Here is a 20,190-nt window from a genome sequence, read left to right as displayed (position 1 = left end):
TATTTGTAACATTATTCTAGTATGAAAAAGCATATTAATTGGTTGTCAACAATGCCACACTAAACATCACTGAAAATCATAGCTGGAAATTTGATTCAACTACAGTATGTTAGTTTTCTTTGGACAACAATGTGAATTCAGTATGCTTTTTTATGCCATTATGGGTAAAAGTAGTTTTGTCTGAAAATAGTATTAATATATTAAATGGTAATTATTGTTAACCCATTGACAAAACTGCAGTTGTCTAACATGGTCACCAAGCTGGAGGTGTTAAACTTTTTGAATGTAATAAGGATACAGTCTGTGAACATGTAATGTCCTCCACTGTTGATCCAATACTGTACTTTGTGGAATTGAATTGTATAGAAATTCTTTGCCTGCTCATTTAGGGATAAGCTGTACTAAGAATGTTTCCCTTCCATCACAATGTACCGATTGATGTTCAGATGATACATGAATGTACCATTCTCCAAAATATCATTAAAAATTCTACAAATACTTTGTGTGGAACTGTACATCCAGGATACCTATGTCAGTATTCTTCCGTTGCTGCTGGAGAACTTCCATTGCAAAAGCCATAACAGGAATCCTATCAGCATGTTTGCATAAGTGATGAGACACAGCATTTTTCAAAACAAAGAATTCAATTCAAATGGAATTTCACTTTTTTTAACTTCAGATTCAATTGGAAAAATGTAAATACAGCTCAACAAATACAAAAACTTCATATCTTGAATCTCAAAAGCAATTACACACAATCAAATTATATCTAATACAACTAAACCATACAACATTTATTTATTATATTAACATGTCATCACATTTTTATGAGAACAATTAAAGCATACAGTTAGTGTTGCAAACCTAATTTTTCAAAAGTCTAAATTTAATGTACTAAAAACAGCTGTTTTAAATTTTTCAAATTCATAAAATTTTTCTGCTAAATTTTGTTGTGTTTTTTTCACTTCCTTGTACAAAGTAAAGGAAGTATTTCACATTGGTTCGAATCAGACTTCATCACCTTTTTTTAATTTAAATATATTGATTTATTAATACTTACACTGATAAACAAAATGTTTGTTTCCTAACATGCGATACATGATTTTAATCTGTTTTTTGATTAGTAAAACAAATATGAACTCAGAATCTTTCTATCACCCACCATTTTTGAAGAATGTTTAAATTTTAAGTAAAGGACTTTTTCATTTTTCAATGTACAGTTATCATTTTAAGCTACTATTATTGTATTTTATTAGCTAATTTTTTACTGTTACTAATTTTGTTAACATAATTTGTAAGCTATAAATAAACAATACTAGACAAAGAATTAAATCATATCATAGTCACATATTATGACTATCATATCTAATACTGAAGAGTGAGCCTTCCTGGACAAGATTAATCATGTCTGTGCAGGTCAAAACATGTAGCTGAAAACACACCTGTGTTGTTTGTATTAAGCATTGGATTTAGGAATGAATTAATTTTGTTTAGTCTTATTGCAGTCTTAAGTTTTTTAACAGTTCAGTGTCATAATGCCTCAAAATTGTGTAAATGATATAGATGCCTTTTGTTATGTATTTGGTGAGTTTACTGTAAAATCAAATAGAAAAAAAATTACACCTTTAATTAAAAAAGCATATTTGTAATTTCATTGTAAAATTGGTGATCAGGATAAGACGTGGGCTCCTCATATACTATGCACTAATTGTTCTGTATATTTAAGAGGATGCTGAAAGGTACACTGAAGGTTATGCCATTTGATGTATCTATGGTATGGCGTGAACCAAAGGATCATGTAACTGATTGTTGCTTTTGTTTAACTAGGTCTGGAATTTTTTAAAAATCCAGACATACTGTAAAATAGCCTTCACTGCAATCTGCAATCAGGCGTGTATCTCACATTGAAATTATTCTAGTTCCTGAGCCATCTGTGAATGTAAGTTTCAAAAGCAGCGATGAAGACTCAGCCAGTACTAAAGAAGACAACAATGATTTTGATTTTGAATTATCTTCCAATAAGCCACATATTATATCACAAGGTGAATTAAATGACTTGGTTAGGGATTTAAATTTATCAAAAAATCAAGCTGAACTGTTAGGATGAAGACTGCAAGATTGAAGTTTATTTTTTAAAAATACAAAAATTTCAGGCTTTCGAAGCCGACAAAAAGAACTTTCTCAGTACTTTATTGATGAAAATAATTTGGTTTATTGCATAAATATTTATGAGCTTATGTTGCACTTTGGACAAGTTCATAAACCTGAGGATTTGCGCCTTTTCATAGATTCATCCAAGTATAGTTTATAAGTGGTTCTACTACACAATGGTAACAAATTTCCTTCAGTACCAATCACTTCTGGTATTAATTTGAAAGAGACATACGATGTTGTGAAAGACGTTCTGTAAAAAATAAATTATAAAAAACATAGGTGGTGATTTGAAAGTTATAGCTATTTTGTTAGGCATGCAGTTGGGCTATACTAAGTACATGTTTTCTTTTGCCAATGGGACAACCGAGCTAGGGATAAACATTAATAACAAAAAATAGAAGAAACGCGAGAACTTAACTCCAAATGGGAAAAATATTATTCATGAACCCTTAGATGACCCCAAAAAAATTTTTTACTCCCTCACCATATCAAGCTAGACTAATGAAAAATTTTGTAAACGCAATGAAGAAGGATAGTCCCGGATGCTTGTACTTCAGGCAAAAATTTCCAAATGCAAGTGAAGGAAAAATTGAAGAAGAATATTTGTTGGTCCTCAAATAAGAGTGTTGGTCAAAGATGATGTATTTAACTCAATGCTATACAATGTAGTAAGTGCAGCTTGAGTTTCATTTAAAGATGTTTGCAAAAACTTTCTCGGCAAACAAAAATCCGACAATTACCACGATATTGTTAATCTACTTCTTATTTCATACAGAGCTATTGTATGTAGTATGTTTTCGAAAATACATTTCCTCCACTCACATCTGAATTTTTCCCGCATAACCTCGGAGACTTAAGTGATGAACACTTGGTGAATCCTTCCACCAAGACATTTCGGTGATGGAAAGCCGCTCTAAAGGGAAATGGAATACTGAAAAACTAGCCGATTACTGTTGAACATTAATTCGGAATGTGCCTGAGGCTATTTATAAAAGAAAAGCATCTGCGAAATCATTCTAACACAGGCACGGCATGCAATATTATACATTTTTACAGATTTTAACCATATTTTCCCTTAATTTTTTTTTAAGTGTAATTTATTTAAAACTAGAATGATAGAAAAATTGTATTTACAGATCTGTAATGTACGCAAAAAATCAATTCAAGAAATGATATCACACTTAGGGAAACATTAAAAAATATTTTTTGTCTATCACTGTTATTAACCTCAATAGTAAAAAATTTAAGATTAATATAACAATAAAAAAAATTATATATATATATATAATATATAATTTAAAAAAAAAAAGAAGTTATTAATGAAATAAGATTTTATGTATATTTAAAAACTTTGTGTATATGTAATTAATAGGCTACAAGGAAGTCTTATAGTGCTCACATCAGATTTTTTTAATAATAAAAGTTGATTTTATTAACCATCAAGATGGCCATTTTAACTATACTTTTAAAGTGAATTAATTATAATCTTTAGTTGGTTAAAAATTGGTATTGAAGTTTTATTTGGTTTAGAATATTTTTTAGAAACATTTACAATCTCTTAAAGCTGTAATCTTTTAATTGACTTTATTTATTAGAATTAAATTCTCTGTAAAGTTTTATTTTTTTATTGACAATTTAAACAAATTAATTAATGACAACTAATAAGTATGCATCCAGGTTCCAATCTGTTGAGCTTCACAACAATTCTTTCTCCAACTGCTGTAGATACCATTCTTCAATATTTTTCAGGTTCCAAGTATCATACAAATCCATTAATTTTTTCTCCTATAATTTGCCTCAAGAACTTTTAATTTTATTTTCGGATTATTTTACTTAAGAAATGAAACCCGTGGCTAAATTTTTCACTGATGTATCACAAAACAAATTGCTTTTAACACATGTTTATTTGAAATTTTTATATAAACTTAACTTTAAAGTAAAATAATGATTTAAAATTTTACAAACTACTTACAGATATCCTCAGACCAGCAACATTATTATTCTTATCAAACATAGGACAGACTCGTGGATCATTATGAAAACAGAATATCTTTAAATCAAATTCTGGATGAGCTACTTCAGTATTAAAATATTGTGGATTACTTGTCAAGGCCTCAATTACATTAAATGGCATTTTGTAAAATCCATGGACAGTATCTACAGGAAATTTACCTAACAAAGAAGACGTTAGTTATAAAATTAATCATTAATTCCAACAAAATAATAAATCACTGGAGATGAGAAATTAATAATCCTAAATGAAAAAAATTCAGGTAATTTACTGGAAGATGCCATATTCTCCAGAATAAAAAAATGTTTACAGTAAATCATAAGCCTGATGATAATGATAGTTGTTAAAATTATGCTGTGTAATTATGTATGTTACATTCATGTAATATTTATTTATGCACTGGTCAATTAGTCAAGCAGATCTTGAACAACAATAAAATCACAATACTAAATAAAATTCTTTATAATATCTTGGGCTTGCAATTTTTTCCACACAAGTTAATTCTTAAAGGAAGACATGATTAAGATGGAAATAAAAGTTCCATCTTTTATTTCCATGTTATTTATGGATAAATAACATCTTCAGCAGAAATAAAGAAAGTGGCGAATTGATACTGTATAACTTAACTGAAACTGCTACTGTAACCAAGCAGTCAAGTCTAGTATAAATGTGATAGCATAAGGAATTAGTTCAATAGTCAAATTTTATAATCATAAAGTCACAATATTCAAATAAAAATGTTTTTTCAAATCTTCAGAGAATGAGCATCTTCAATGAGAGTGATTTGTTCAATGGGCATCTTCAGAGAATGAGATGTATGACAATTTTTGTAGCGTGTGAAAATGCCATGCCTGACTGGGATTCAAACCCAGAACCTCTGGATGATAGGCTGAGATGCTACCACCTGTGCCACGGAGGCTGACTCTCTAACAATGGATAGTTTCTACCTGTTTTTTTACCAAAATGTTGCTATGTAGTTCATTTTTAATTTTAGTAAATAAAAGGTGGAATCTTATTGAAAATTCATAATAATTGCAAAAAACTAGAAAGCTATCAAAATTAATTCTTTAAATAGTACTAGTTTAAATTTGTCTTTATTTTAAATAACATAATTTTTTTAATAATGTACTGAAGAAAGAAATGCAATTTATTTTTACTTCCTTTATTTTAACTCACAATGTTTTTCAATTTTTCTTTCATGTTTGTCCTTAAATCTTGCATCCTTAATTTAACATACTTCCTGACATTGCCGATTGATGAAATTTTGCACAGTTAGTATGGTCAGGTGACAATACAATATTCCACCATTACTTTTGTAAACATCCCTCCATATGTGTGTAAATTAAAGGTGTGGGTATAAAAAATTTTAAAATTTGCAAAATGGCTATGTGGAGTATTAAATCCAATTTACTAATTAAACTCATGCAATGTATGATAATAATTTGATTAAAAATATAACTAAAAAGTATAAAGCAAGTTTTTAAAAATTTTTGTAATATTATTTCAACTGTAGAAAAATGTCTACCAATGAAAATAACATATGCAGAATGAAGATTGGCGTAATAGACAAGTTTTTATTTGGAAAACTCCACCATCTTTCTTACAGGTAAAAGTTGTTTAATACTGACAATTTTGCTCAGTAGGAAACTTTGTTATTATGTTATCAGTTATGATAAATATGAAAATTAATTCAATTCTGAAAAATATGTTAAGATGATTATCAAAAACATTACATGCAAAATGAGAATGTACATTCATTTAAAAATATTTAACAGTAAGTATGACTTGACAGAGACAAGTATTCTAATTGTTGCTAACTAGGTAATAAACTTGTATTGATTTATGATAAATAAGTAGGTGTTATAATAATAATACCAGGTCTGTCATCAGAAACAAATTAAATTTGGATTTATAATAGTAGACTCCATACTGATAATTCAAAGTATATCATGCAGAACATAATATCTTACACAAGTTTTTTTTTTTTTTTTTTAACATTGTCCACGCACGGTATGGAATACAATAATATTAATCTGGAATACGTATTGATATTTAATCCAAAAATTTGAATTTGGCAACTAACATCTTTAAAATGTAAATTACAGATTTTATTGTTGTAAATTGGGTGTTTTATTAATTATCAGGTGATAAAAAACATACCAGATAGCACAGTATATAAGGGTAAAGCGTTAAACTTTTACAGTTATGTTTTATTTTACTTATTTACTATTATTTTTTTATGAATAGGTATAACTATGTGTAAAATGAATCTTATACCTAAGAACACTGGTCAACAAAATTTAATCTTTTTTTTGTTAAATGAGAGTGATCAAAATTTCTATCAAAATGAAGCCTCCTTTCCTCAAGCTTGCCAATCAATCAAGCAAGATTTTTATGTTGATGATTTGCTCACTGGTTGTGACAACATCAATCAGTCAAAAGAATTATACAATGATAATTCGTTATTGCTTAACAGATACGGACTTTCACTGCATAAATATCATTCAAATGTGCCTGGTATGTTCGATGATTCTGATTCCTTCATCAAATTAGACAAAGATGAAAATATCAAAACAACTGGGTTATATTGGAATCCTCAACGTGATAATTTCATTTATCAAGTCAAACCAAATGATAATAATTCTTACACTAAACATTCTGTTTTGTCAATTATTTCTTCACTGTTTGTCTACTTGCTCCTACAATCGTTCCATTTAAAGTGTTGAAATCTACTTGCTGTGTTCAAAATTTAGAGTATCCAGGTAATGATGGATTAGTTGATGAGAAAACGAATAATATATTAGTAAAAAGAACGATTAATAAATTGATTTTTCCTTCAAATTTAAATGCTAGCAATGACATAAGTTATGCTGAATGCAATCAATGAAATTTATTCAAAATCCTCATGTATTTGTTTATTTTTAATTTATTTTGTTTGTAAGCTTTGCCTGTATCAACATTAGATTTGTTGAGTTAACTTTCATTTTTGTAGTCTCAAAGTTTATGTAATTTATGTATTACTCTTTATTTGCATATTAAGTTTTATTTCATGTGATGCATCATAGAATTATAATTAAGATAATTATAATTCACTGGCGAGTGTAGTCGTATGACGTAGATTCTACGTCGAATCTTGCACAGTGCGTTCGTGTTTTCATTTCAGTCCAAGGGACTCAGTTTCTTGATAATTTTCGAGTTTAATTATCACTAAAGTGTCATACATTCTTAAGTTTAATGTGTATATAGTAATTCAATCAAATTGTCAAGGGCAACAAGAAATTAAATATAATGATTCAAGAAGAACATAGCGTTGCTTCATTTCATCATCTACCACGTCATCAAGAATACAGTCCACACTAGCTCTAAATTCTACCAGAGTGAATGACTTATTCTTATAGTATTTTTTGTGCTAAATTTATATATATATATGTTAATAGATTTTTTCTATTGGGCTCAGTATTTTTGTAATTGAAATTTCTTTTGTAACAAAAAATGTATGGTGAACATAATATAACAATACATTATATGCATTTTGTACTCACCTAAATTCTATTTATTTTGGATTTTCTGTTGTAATTTGCTGTCGGTAGATCCCTCTTTAGGTTCCAGCAGTAGTCAGCTAACATTTTTGGATTTCATTTTCTCTAGTATTGTATTTCCATTGTAAATATGTTCTGGTGAAAGCATTCTCCATGTTCATCATTAATAGCACCGGGATTGTTAAGGAAAAATCCAAATGTGAATGTAAGAAATGGATTTTGAGTGACCTGTTACATCCAAGTTCTTTGTAGTTTTGAAGGAGTTCACTCACAAGTTCTCTGCAGTTATTGGCCTTATGGTTTCCAAGGAAGTTGTTCACCACATTTTGAAATGATTTCCATGCAGCAACCTCTAACTCATTCAAACATTCTTCAAATGCCATATCACTCATTAGTTTTCTTATTTGTGGTCCAACAAATATACCTTCCTTCATTTTAGCATCACTTATATTAGGGAATTTTTTTTAGAAACTGAAACCCTGCACCATTATGATCTATTGCTGCAACAAAAGTTTGGAATAAACCTAGCTTAATGTGTAATAGTGGAAGATAAACTTTTTTTGGTTTTATTAATGCCTGACTATCAGCATTCTTCTCTCCTACAATCAGTACCTCTCTTTGGCTACTGCTGTTTTATGAATTGGTTTTTCCTCTCCCTGCTGCCCCACTCACACAAAAAGCATCAGAATTTAGTGTATCTGCTATTACTTTGAGATCTCCACAAATATACCATAAATATATTTCATATTGAATCCTGCTCAACACAAGATTCATATTTTCATAAGACTACTTCATGTAAACAGTGTATGCTAATGATATTGATGGGTATTTATTTCCAATCTAAAGTAAAACCGCTTTAAAAAAACTAAGCTTTGACAAGTCAATAAAAAGTTGCCATTTGTCACGATGATGCATATGTCCCAATGCTTCCAGTAAAAGGTTCACATCATTACAGTATACTAAGTTTTTGTAATGAAGAAATGTTCAAATTGAAGTAATGAGAAGAAATGTTCAAATTCTGTCTGTCACGGAAAACACTTATTTTATTGTTTGGTTGTAAAAGATGCCACCCTTTCAGTCTTAATGCGATTATTTCTGCTTGATTCTTTGAATGATTTTGATCACGAACTAGATCATGTAATTCTGATTAATTAAATGGAGTTCTGTATTTTCAGTCTATTTTCTATAAAGTTTGGATCTCTTTCTTCATCACCTGATAAGTCGGTGCAAGATTCGACATTTTCATCTTCATCTAAGTTCCATGTTTCTGGTGGTACTGGAATTAGAAGGTCTTGGCTATGTGGTACAGGCCACATGGCAAAGGGAATATCATGGTATTTAAGAGTACAACTAGTTTTAGCTGTTGTTCAGATTCATTTGTTTTCTTTGTCCTCTTGCTTAATGTAATTTGTTAATGAACTAGCTGATTTTAATTATGTTAGAATTAATTATACGAATTTACTTTCCTTCAACATCTATTAGCAACAACATCACTAGATTTTTATTGTTCTAGCTAGACATATTTAATATATATTTAAAATGCAGATAAATGTGAACATGACTAAAAAACATAAATTATTATAATTCATTGCAATGTTCAATTAATGAAGTGTAAATTTTGAAAGTAAATAAAGAAAGTAATTATTAATAATTTTTTATCTGGCGTTACTTAATATATACGTTTACACAACCAACGAACTGCTCCGCGGCTGAAATTGTTATACTGCTGTTATCCCAGATATCTTTTTTACACAAAAATAACAGTCTGTGGAGTGATCCTTTGGTTCTCTCCAAACCATTGGAATTGCACTCACTTTACTGAACAACATATACCTGCAAATACGAAAGTCAGCTACAAAACTGAATGATACACAAATGAAAACTTGCACTTGAATGAGAATTAAAAATATTTCTCTAGTCTGCATGACAGTTTATAAGTAAATATAATAATGACAGAAATAACAAATGATTGGATGATATGTTTATGGTAAGATGAAAATAGTAAGAATGAGCCAAATTCTTGTTCATTTTAATTAGAGTGTAAATAATAGACATGATGATTAATATTTAACAAATCAATGTGACAATAATTAAGGAACTGTAATAAATAAAAAAAGGCTATTTAATTGATAAATAATATAATAAAATACATTCACAAAATGCTATGCTTATGGAGTTCATACATGATACTACCTGAAAATAAGAAAGGTAGTTACAAATAAACTAAGTCTGATAGAAGAATTTTGATTTCATATTTAAAATCAGCATATAAAATACTTTAAGTATCAGTGTTATTCACTCTCAATTAACAAAATCATTATTGATCGGTGTAATTGATAATAAATGCGTCTATGCTTTATGCTATATTTTTGGCTACAGTATGATTAATATAAACAAATAATACCTCTTACCTAAGAAGCCACTCCAATTAGTGCTTGGCCCACCTAAAAATCATTAAAATAAAACAATTACAATGTTATTATTTTACTGAAAAATTTTGTTTTATTAACATTTATTACATTATTTTTAATTGTTCTTATTATTCATTTTGAATCTGTTATAAGACATTAGGTACAACTGAGCACTTGAAAAATATGCCAATTAAAATATGTATGAAAGAAAATGTAGTTAAACTTACTTTTATTTCACAGTCAGCTAGAGATATGAACCAATAAGGTTTAGAAAGGAAGATTAACAATGATCAAATTAGTTTTAAAGTACCAATGATAAAAAAATTAAAAATTTACTATGCCACATGATAACACAGTGGGAAAATGATTTAGCAACAAAATTCCTTCCTGCCTTTTTGAAATGTTAGACAAAAGTTTTTAAGTTTTCATTTCTCATCTACAAACATTAGAGGCAAATTAGTTTACTGCACAAAAATTAGGGTTTACAAATTAATCAAGTAAATATTTGGAAAATAATGTAATCTAAATTCTAAATTAAAAATTTAAGAATCTAAAGTTAACCTGTAAATATTTAGATTAGGTAATGTGAATTTCTTCATTGCAGTAGGAAGCATATAACTCCCTTGCAACAGCAAGATTTCAATTCACTTTATTTAATAATTTTTTCTGTTACATCAGAATGATAAGACATAAAAATGAAGATTAACAATAATCAAATTAGTTTTAAAGTATGAATGTAAAAAAAAAAACAATAAAAATTTACTATGCCATGTGAAAACACAATGGAGAATTAAGCAACAAAATTCCTTCCTGCCTTTTTGAAATGTTATGACAAAAATCTAACATCTTAAATTTTTAACTTTTCATTCCTCAACTACAAACACTAGAAGAGACAAATTAGTTTTCCACATTAAAAATCACATGTTACAAATTAATCATCCAGATATTTGGAAAATAATGGAAAAGAATATAAATTTTACGTGTAAAAATTTAGATACAGGTAATGTGAATTTCTTCAATGAAGTAGGAAGCATATAACTAACTCCCTTGCAACAGCAAGATTTCAATTCACCTTATTTAATAATTTTTTCTGTTACATCATGCAATGACTTAATAAAAAATTATATTTGAAGATGCAGGTAAACTGAGATAGGGAGTACTGAAATAAAATATTGCTCCATCTTGCATATTTATAAATGTTATACTGTGTATTATATTTAAAAAGTTATAAGTAATCAAATTTAATTAGTGTTTTGTCTGTTGAGGAGATAGTAAGTGAATTATAAATCATATTTTATTGATAACAAAAGAAATAAAATTTCAACTGTGTTTTGCAGTGTTCCATCTAAATAAAAAATTTACAATTAAATTCATTAATTGAACACATGTTTATATTTTATATTCATTAATTGGAGAGATAGTTGAATGGCATGATTTGGATAAAATTACAGAAAGATGAAACCTTTAGCTCTTTTTGAATTACAAAGCCTGAGATAATGAATCTTACCAATTTTTTTTTCTTTACTCTGGTGGACCATCTTGTTGAAAAAAATTCAATGTACATTATTGAGCTAATGAAAATGAACTGATGTACGCGAAAGCAATAGTCATTTAACATATTAAGATAAACATTTTAATTTACAGTATTTTCAGCAAAGAAAAAATATCTGATTAACAAATTTTTCATTAGTCAAATGATACTAACATGAACTTTACTAACATGAACTTACTAACATGAACTTTAACACATCCATAAAGATGAAATGTAGCTTTACACAGAAAAATTATTATTTTTCACTAATTTTGTCTAGAATTTTCAACACTGCACTTCAAACATTTTTTCTGTATCAAATGGGTTTATTCTTGACGTAGCTGAACTTTATATATATATATATATATATATATATACACAACTGCAACCTTTTATGTAGAACTCTATAAATATTTTTTTTTAATTTGTTACTTTGATGAATGTTGAATTAGAACTTTTAATGGCAGATCCTCTAATTCATGCAACACGTTCTTCTGATGCTGATGGCCTTCTAGACGATTTCTGTATCAAAACCTATTTCTTTGAACTAATTGAATCAGCATTGTACATTGTTTTTATATGGTGGATCCTTTTCATATGCATGTTGATCTAAAATTATTGACTTCAGTTCGGCATGTCACAAAACACAATATACTTTTTCTGGAAAAAAACATAGAGAACAAAGATACAGCACAGTAACAATACAAAAGCTAATGCAAATGGCTAAACTGGGTGCTTGAAATTTTTAGGGTGGAAGCTTTCAGTGCTAGTAAAATAATTTTTCAAAGTGTCCCTATATATAATGCATAATAAATAAATAAACTATCAAAGAAGTAATTTCCAAATTTACTTAGAATTTCTATAGTAAAACTTATTGTCATTTTGTATGTTTTTTATTGGAAGTTCTTTGAAAAAAATTAATGCTGCTTTTTTTTGCAACAGCCACACAATAATCATAATAAACAATTGTACTATATTTGAGTAGAAACATGTGAATGCAGTAATGCATTATCATTGTTTTTGTAGTCTATTTTTAATATTACGTGCAATGTACAGAAGATTGTGTCCAGAGAAGCATATAGACAATCAACAAAAGTCCACATGCTTTACTAGCACTTTTAGCAATCCAGCTGACCTGTAATAAAATTGATTAGAAAATTTACTTTCTCAAGTTACTTTTTATTACATATAGTCTTCATTAATTTTTAATGAAGCTGTAAAAATCTGAAAATCTTATGTTTTATTTAAATTTGAATCAGTTTGCATGAAAACAAACTTTGTTTTATCTATACTTTCATAAATTGTTAAATTAATGATAAAAAATTTAAATCAGAATTACTTTAGAGTTCTTTAGACTTATACTTTAAAATTAGAGTAGTATAACAAAATCTTATGGTCCAAGAAATTATCGTTTTACATAGAAATTCAGTACATAATTATAGCATTCAACATTAATTTGTAAGCAAGATATTTTTTTTTAATGTCTAAAAACTACATATTTATTAATTAACAAATTTTCCCAGTAAGATTATAACACCATTCTAATTTTTCATATTTACGGATTTTAATGTAACATGTACTTTTAATGTGATAATACTATTTAGTTTACTATTTTGTTATTATTAAATAGCAGTAAAAATTTCTAATTCTTAAAATTGAATGTAAAATCAACAAAAATTAGCGGAAAGATTTAGAACAAAGTCAAATGAGTAAAACGAGTAACAAGTTTGACAACTGAATATTCTTACATCTATTTTGTCTAAGTTGCAAACTATTCAATGAAAACCTTGTGCTTGATGTTATGTATGTAGTTAAAGATCACTCGCCTGATAATTATTACTAAAATCTATTATATTATTTTTATTCTGTTAGACATGTGAGCAATACTGAATTAATAAATACACAGTCTCCCACTTTTTATCATATACCAGTATGATGGAGAAGGTTAATTAATCACTGTCTTCAAAATTTTTTTCTAGAATTTTATCCTAAGCAAGTAAATAAAAAAACACATGTTTACCAAAGACCAAGGGAATAAACTTGTTTGAAATTTTAAATCTTTTTCATTGATAAGTATAATAAAATTTAGAAAATTTGTATTTCCTTTACTTTCATGAAATGAAGATAGATATATTACAATAGATTATTCTAAGCAGTGTACAAAAAAAAGTGTCAATAGTTACTTACCCAATAATCCAAATGCATAGCTGGAATCAGTTTCTGAAATTTAGAATGATATCACTTTAGAAACTTTTAAATACAAGACTATTGCACAGACTAATAAAACAGAAACAAAATTTTAATAAAGCAGAATAATACGTAGTATTTAAAGTAAATATGGTATAAAATAATGTATTAAAAGCAAATTAACTAAGAGTTTGAAACACAGTGAATTCATTTATGACAGAAATACATTAATGTGCAGTCATTAAAGTATCAGTGAGAAATTTAGACATGATTAACAGTGATTATCACCACCATTCTTGTAAAATTTTCATATATTAGTAATTATGTTTCAGCAATAACACACATTCAGTTTTATAAAATAAAAGCCTAATTATGAAAGGTGTATGCCTCATTAAATAGAAAGTTTTTATGAAATCAATAAAATTAAATATTGAATTAACAAATGAAGGAAAAATGTCTCTACTAACTTTTCTACTTTTTAATGTCTGCCATAAAATCTGATGTCTTGGAGAATCAGTTTACTTTCTTCATCAGAGATGTAAGATCAAATTAATATTAATGTTTCTGACTTCATATAATCCTTGTTCCAGTTTATCATATTTATCTACATAGGTTGGTCAGGAATCTTCAAAAAAGAAAAATTTATTTGTCTAAGAAACATAGTCCTTGGATAATTTCACAGGGACACAAAATTCCTATGAAAGACAGGATTCACAGACAAAATTCTGTACTACTGTCTAAATTTGATAGATCTATGAAAGATATATAAAAGTATAAAACGATAGGAAATGATGATGTACCATTTGAATTACTGTTACATGGAAATGTAGGACTGAATAAACTTAATGTATTAGCATTTAAAATTTATGAAACTGGAAACATACTCTCAGATTTTAAATAGAGTATAATTGTTAAACAAAAGAAAGCAGGAGCCAGTTAACAGTTCATATATTGAAAACACTAGGATAGGTTTTAGAGATTTAGAACACATTGTAGAAAGTGTATTAGAAAAGAATCAATTCAGTTTCAGAAACATATGGGTACAAAAAGTGGCTATCCTGCTTCTTAGATTATTTTCAGAAGGTAAATTTGAAAAGAATAAAGACAAATTGTAGATTTCTACAATAAATTTAAAGATCTAGAATGATTTAATTTTGAAAAATATTATAATACACCTAAAATTTTAAGAAAAACTTAACACTCACCTTAAATACATGGAGAAAGAAGTTACTTAAAATTTTTACAAGAATCAGATAGCAATTGTAAATAAAGGATGATGAAAGGAGTAATCCTGGATATTGCCTTTCCCCTGTTGTTTTTCAAGTTGTACATGAAAGAACCAATGCAAGAATTGAAGGAAACATTTGGGAGTGGAGTAGCTATTTAAGAAGAAAACTAAAGATGCTAAGATTCATTGATGAAATTGTTTTTTTGATAAACTGCTATAAAGATAAGTCAAAAGAAAAAATGAATGGCATGGATTAGCTGCTAGGATAGAATTTTTGTCTAAAAATAAATGAGAATACAACAAAAGTAATTGAGAGAAGAATAATAAGGAAATTAAAAATTAAGATGACAGAACACATTACACTGAAATGTATAAGTTTTGTTTTATTAATACTATAACTAAAATATGTATAAAATAATTGCAGATATATTTTGCAACTTTATGCACATTGGAATATGCTGGTACCAATTATAGGTCTAAGAACTGGAAACACTCTTAATAATATTTGTATGGTCTGAAATACCTTTATTCTGGTAAAAAAAGGGACAATGAAAAAAAATTAGAGGCCTTTGGAATTAAAAAAGTAATCTTAAGATGAATAATAAAGAGAAGATTATGTGGAGTCTTGTAATGAAATGAAACAAGTAAATGAGAGTTTTATTAAGATATGTAAGTTTAGTTATTTGTTGATAAAAAAGTGTGTAGACAGTAAAAAATGAAGAGGAATATAAAACACGTAATTGAGGATGTATAATGGATGTAATATGTTTTGAGTATAAAAATGTTAGTACAGGATAGAAGGAAATGGAGAAAATCATCAATCCAGTCAAGTGAATGATGATTAAAAAAAATTATTAATGTAAAGAGGTTTTTGAAATTAATACTATCCAAATATGAGCATTTAAAACTTACCCCATGAAATTAATAATATGAGTGCTATGCACTCAACAAAGCAGGAAATCATTTTATTTGGAAAATACAAAATTCATCTAAACAGAAAACAAATGCTTATTTCAAAACACAGAACAGTACTTTTAAAATATTAGTAAAAAAATTTTTTGAGTTAAAATATTAGCATTATAACTTTACATTTAAAAAAATATACGAGGTCTGTAAATAAAGTAGACTAGTTTTTTTGGCAGCCAAAGTGGCAACACTGTAAAATTACTAGAATCATATGGTTATATGAACAGCTGACTGATATTAGTATTAATAAACTATTAATTAATCAAGTTTTATGTTAAACTTGGTGTGAATGCTACTGAAACTTTTTCAAAATTGAAAAGGTCATATGGAGGTAACGCTCTGTTATGAGCCCAAGTTTTTAGGTGGTTTAAAGCATTTTCAGATGGCCGGGAGTCAGTTGCAGACGATCCAAGCTCTGGAAGACCGTTAATGTCAAAAAATGACGACAATGTTGAGTGAATCAGAGACTTGATATGGTACAAGCGGCGATTAACTGTCAGAATGATTGCAGAACAATTGAATTTGAACCATACCACAGAACATCAAATTTTGAAAATGAAAAAATTTGTTCAAAATTGGTCCCAAAAAACCTCTCTATTGAACAGATAAACAACGGAGTAAAAGGTGTGCCGCGAATTTCTAGGGCGAATTCAAACTGACCCTGATTTTTAAAAAAAATGCTATTTCTGATGATGAATCTTTAGTATTTGTATAAGATCCACAAACAAAATGCCAGAGCAAGGAGTGGCACACTTCAAACTCACCGCGTCCCAAAAAAGCAAAATTGGGCAAATAAAAATCAAAACCATGCTAATTTGTTTCATTGACAGTAATGGCATTGTCCATAAGTAGTTTTTACCTACAAAACAGACTGTAAATGAATATTTTTACCAAAAAATTCTTGAAAGAATGCAGTTGTCCGCATAAGACCAGCCAACAAATACAAGTGGATGCTGCATCATGACAATGCACCTTGTCACACTGCACTCTTAATTAATGACCTTTTGGCAAAGAAAAACATTCCTGTAGTTTCCAACCACCTTATTCACCTGACTTGACTCCCTACTTTTTCCTGTTCCTGACTTTAAAAAAACACCTCAATTTTGGTACAGTAGAAAACATAAAAAAAAATGTAACTGACCATCTGATGGATATTCCAATTTCTGAGTTCGAACACTGCTATGAAGAGTGGGACAACTGTTTGAAGTGTTATGTGGCTTCCCAAGGGAACTATTTTGAAGGTGATAGACTCCATGTATAATTTGACTGTAAATGTAAAGTTTTTCTGAACCAATTTTATTACTTTATTTACAGAACTCGTAGTTAAAGTTAATATTTAAAAAAATATGTAATTATTTAATTTTGTTTACCTAGGGTTGTAATTAACAAATTCAACTTTCATATTTATTATTAGAGGATATCAAAAAAAGACTGTTCTATTCAAAGGTAAAAATTAATGTAATAAAAAAAAAAGTGTAAGCAACAAATATTAGAATGCATCCTACTCTTAGGAAGCAACAAAAAACCCAGCCAATTGGTATAGGATTTATACTGTTGGCTACTTGTAAGCTACTACTCCTGCAAGTGCCTGATACCTTTTCTACCATCCATCCATCGGACCTGACAGCGTTTCATTCATTTCATCTTTCTCATTAAAATATCTGTAATTGAAAATTAGTATTAGTATGATAGAAATAACAGTTTGTCTGTAATTATTTACCTCATGTATTTTTTATGGCATATATTTTATACTTGAATTGTTCTTGTATTTTGTCATCAGCTTTAGGGCTGGAGAGAATTTTTTAATGGTACCAGCAAATGCTTCATAAAGCCAACTGGTAGTAGAAAAAATCCTAATTCAATAATAAATTGTTGCTCAACCTCCTCTTTATAATCATATTATTGGAATGACTGATGCATTAGCCTAATAAAAAAGCAAGGTTTAAAAATTGTTATGAACAATTTTTAAACCTTACTGATTCTGTGATTTGCAAATGGCCAAAGGTTAATACTATACTCCAGACTGTCTTTGGGATCCTTATCTACAGAGCAAACAAATTCAATAACTATAGTACTTCTACAAGTACTGCAAATGAAATGTAAAACATAATTTGACTATTTGTTTAAAAACTGCAAAATATATCCCACTTCAATCACAGATGACTTTCTTTTTATAAATTGGATGCACTTCTAATAACTGGATAATCAATAACAAACTAATAAAAATTAGACTTCATTTTGAAAGAAAATATTTCCATAAATTATGTAGCTTACTATTCAAAAATTAATTATTATATTAGCTCATAGTGCTGAAGGGAATGATAAAATTTAAACATTTATATGATTCCAAACAAATTCTTTTTTTATTAATTTATTAACAAATTCTTATTCAAGAGTAATAGTACCCTATAGTAAATAATACTTACCCCATGAAATTAATAATACGAGTGCTATCCACTCGACAAAACACAAAATCATTTTATTTGGAAAATGCAAAATTCATCTAAAAAGAAAACAAATGCTTATTTAAAAAAAACAGCACATCACTTTTAAAATATTGGTAGGAAAGTTTTTTGAATTAAAATATTTGCATTATAACTTAACATTAGAAAAATATACATAGTTAAATTTTGTATTTAAAAAAATATGTAACTATGTTTACCTAGGTTGTAATTAATAAATTCAGTTTTTATAGTTATTATCAAAGGATCTCAAAAAAAGATCCTTCCATTCAAACAAGGGTAAAAATTACTGCAGAATAAAAAATGTACTAGCAGTTAAAACTAGAATACATCCAACTCTTAGGAAGCAATACATACTAGCCTACTGGTACAGAAGTTATACTGTTGGTTACTTGTAAGCAACTGTTGGGTTTAATCCCCAAGTGCCTAATACCTTTTCAACAATTTATCTATTGGCTCTGACAGCATTTTATTCACTGCATCGTTTTTGTTAAAACATCAAATATCTAAAATTAGTATGGTAAAAATAACAATTTTTGTCTATAATTATTTACCATATGTATATTTGTAGCATATATTTTGTACTTGAATTGTTATTATTGTATTCAGTCATCAGCTTGAGGGCTGGATTCAACATTTTAATAGTAGCAGCAAATGCCATGAAAAGCCAAGTGGTAGTAGAAAAGTATCCTAATTCAATAACATATTTTTCCTCATCCTCCTCTTTATAAGCGTATATTATTGGTTAATGACTGATACATTAGCCTGATAAAAATGAGATCTAAACAATTTGTAAATCTTACTGATTCTATGATTTGCAAATGGCCAAAGATTAATACTACACTCCAGCCTGTCTGTGGGATCCTTATCTATAGAACAAATTCAATATCTATAGTACTTCTACAAGTACTGTAAATGAAATGTAAAATATAATTTGTTTAAAAAGTGGAAAATGTGTAACACCTCACTCAAGGATGATTTGTTTTTACAAATTGGATGCACTTCTAACTGGATAATCAACGATGAACTAATGATAATTGACTTCATTTAGAAAGAAATTATTTCTGTACATTTTATATAGCTTTCTACTAAAGAATTAATTATATTATCTTATAGTGCTGAAGGCAATGATAAAATTAAAATATTTATCTGATTCCAAACAAATTCTTTTTGTCCTTTATTCTTATTAAGATTAATAGTACTGTAAAGGCAAATGTTCAAATGATTATTTGAGATTAAAACAAACTTTTCAATTTATATCTAAATAACCAGAAACTGAAACCATTAGAAAAAAGTAAAGAAGCATATCAAGTTCATTAATTAAATTTAATTAATATTTAAAGAAAAACATTTTGTTAAAAAAATCTGGCAACTCATATTAAATGTATGTTACTTAATCAAAAATATTTCTTACCTGTGGTTTAATCCACTGTACTAAGTACTGTTTCTATACTGAATCAGCTTTTTATTTATTTCACTTATTTACATTATTAACAGCTGGTTATTAAAATTAATTAATAACAAATGTCTCAGGAAATAATTTATGATATTTGGACAGATGTAAATCATGGATCATTATGTATAATTTTACATCTCTGATTCCATCTTCTGCCCTTTATTAATGAATCTTAGAAACCTAGTAACATTCAATATGTGTACACAATGGTGTAATATAAAGATTACATGCAACTTCATTATTTT

General features: G+C 28.0%; 1 protein-coding gene across 3 annotated transcripts in view; it reads right to left on the bottom strand.

Annotated features, from left to right (window-relative positions):
- The window catches only part of LOC142321829 (uncharacterized), a 31,804-nt gene extending 11,833 nt beyond the window's left edge, over window positions 1–19,971 (bottom strand). Inside the window, exons 1-5 of one of the 3 annotated variants that reach the window (XM_075360274.1) lie at window positions 19,904–19,971; window positions 15,974–16,050; window positions 13,834–13,866; window positions 10,116–10,148; window positions 4,127–4,326 (exon numbers count right to left, since the gene is read on the bottom strand). In XM_075360274.1, coding sequence (XP_075216389.1) covers window positions 4,127–4,326; window positions 10,116–10,148; window positions 13,834–13,866; window positions 15,974–16,025 — 318 coding nt within the window. In that variant the 5' untranslated portion in view covers window positions 16,026–16,050; window positions 19,904–19,971. Of the gene's footprint in view, window positions 1–4,126; window positions 4,327–10,115; window positions 10,149–13,833; window positions 13,867–15,973; window positions 16,051–17,622; window positions 17,653–18,453; window positions 18,479–19,903 lie in introns of those variants that run through there. The other 2 variants (XM_075360275.1, XM_075360276.1) reach the window with 2 other exon arrangements.
- Between the last annotated feature and the right edge of the window lie 219 nt (window positions 19,972–20,190).

Source organism: Lycorma delicatula, chromosome 3 (assembly GCF_047948215.1).
Source record: "Lycorma delicatula isolate Av1 chromosome 3, ASM4794821v1, whole genome shotgun sequence".
Classification (NCBI taxonomy): domain Eukaryota; kingdom Metazoa; phylum Arthropoda; class Insecta; order Hemiptera; family Fulgoridae; genus Lycorma; species Lycorma delicatula.
This window is presented reverse-complemented; position numbering and strand designations above follow the sequence as displayed.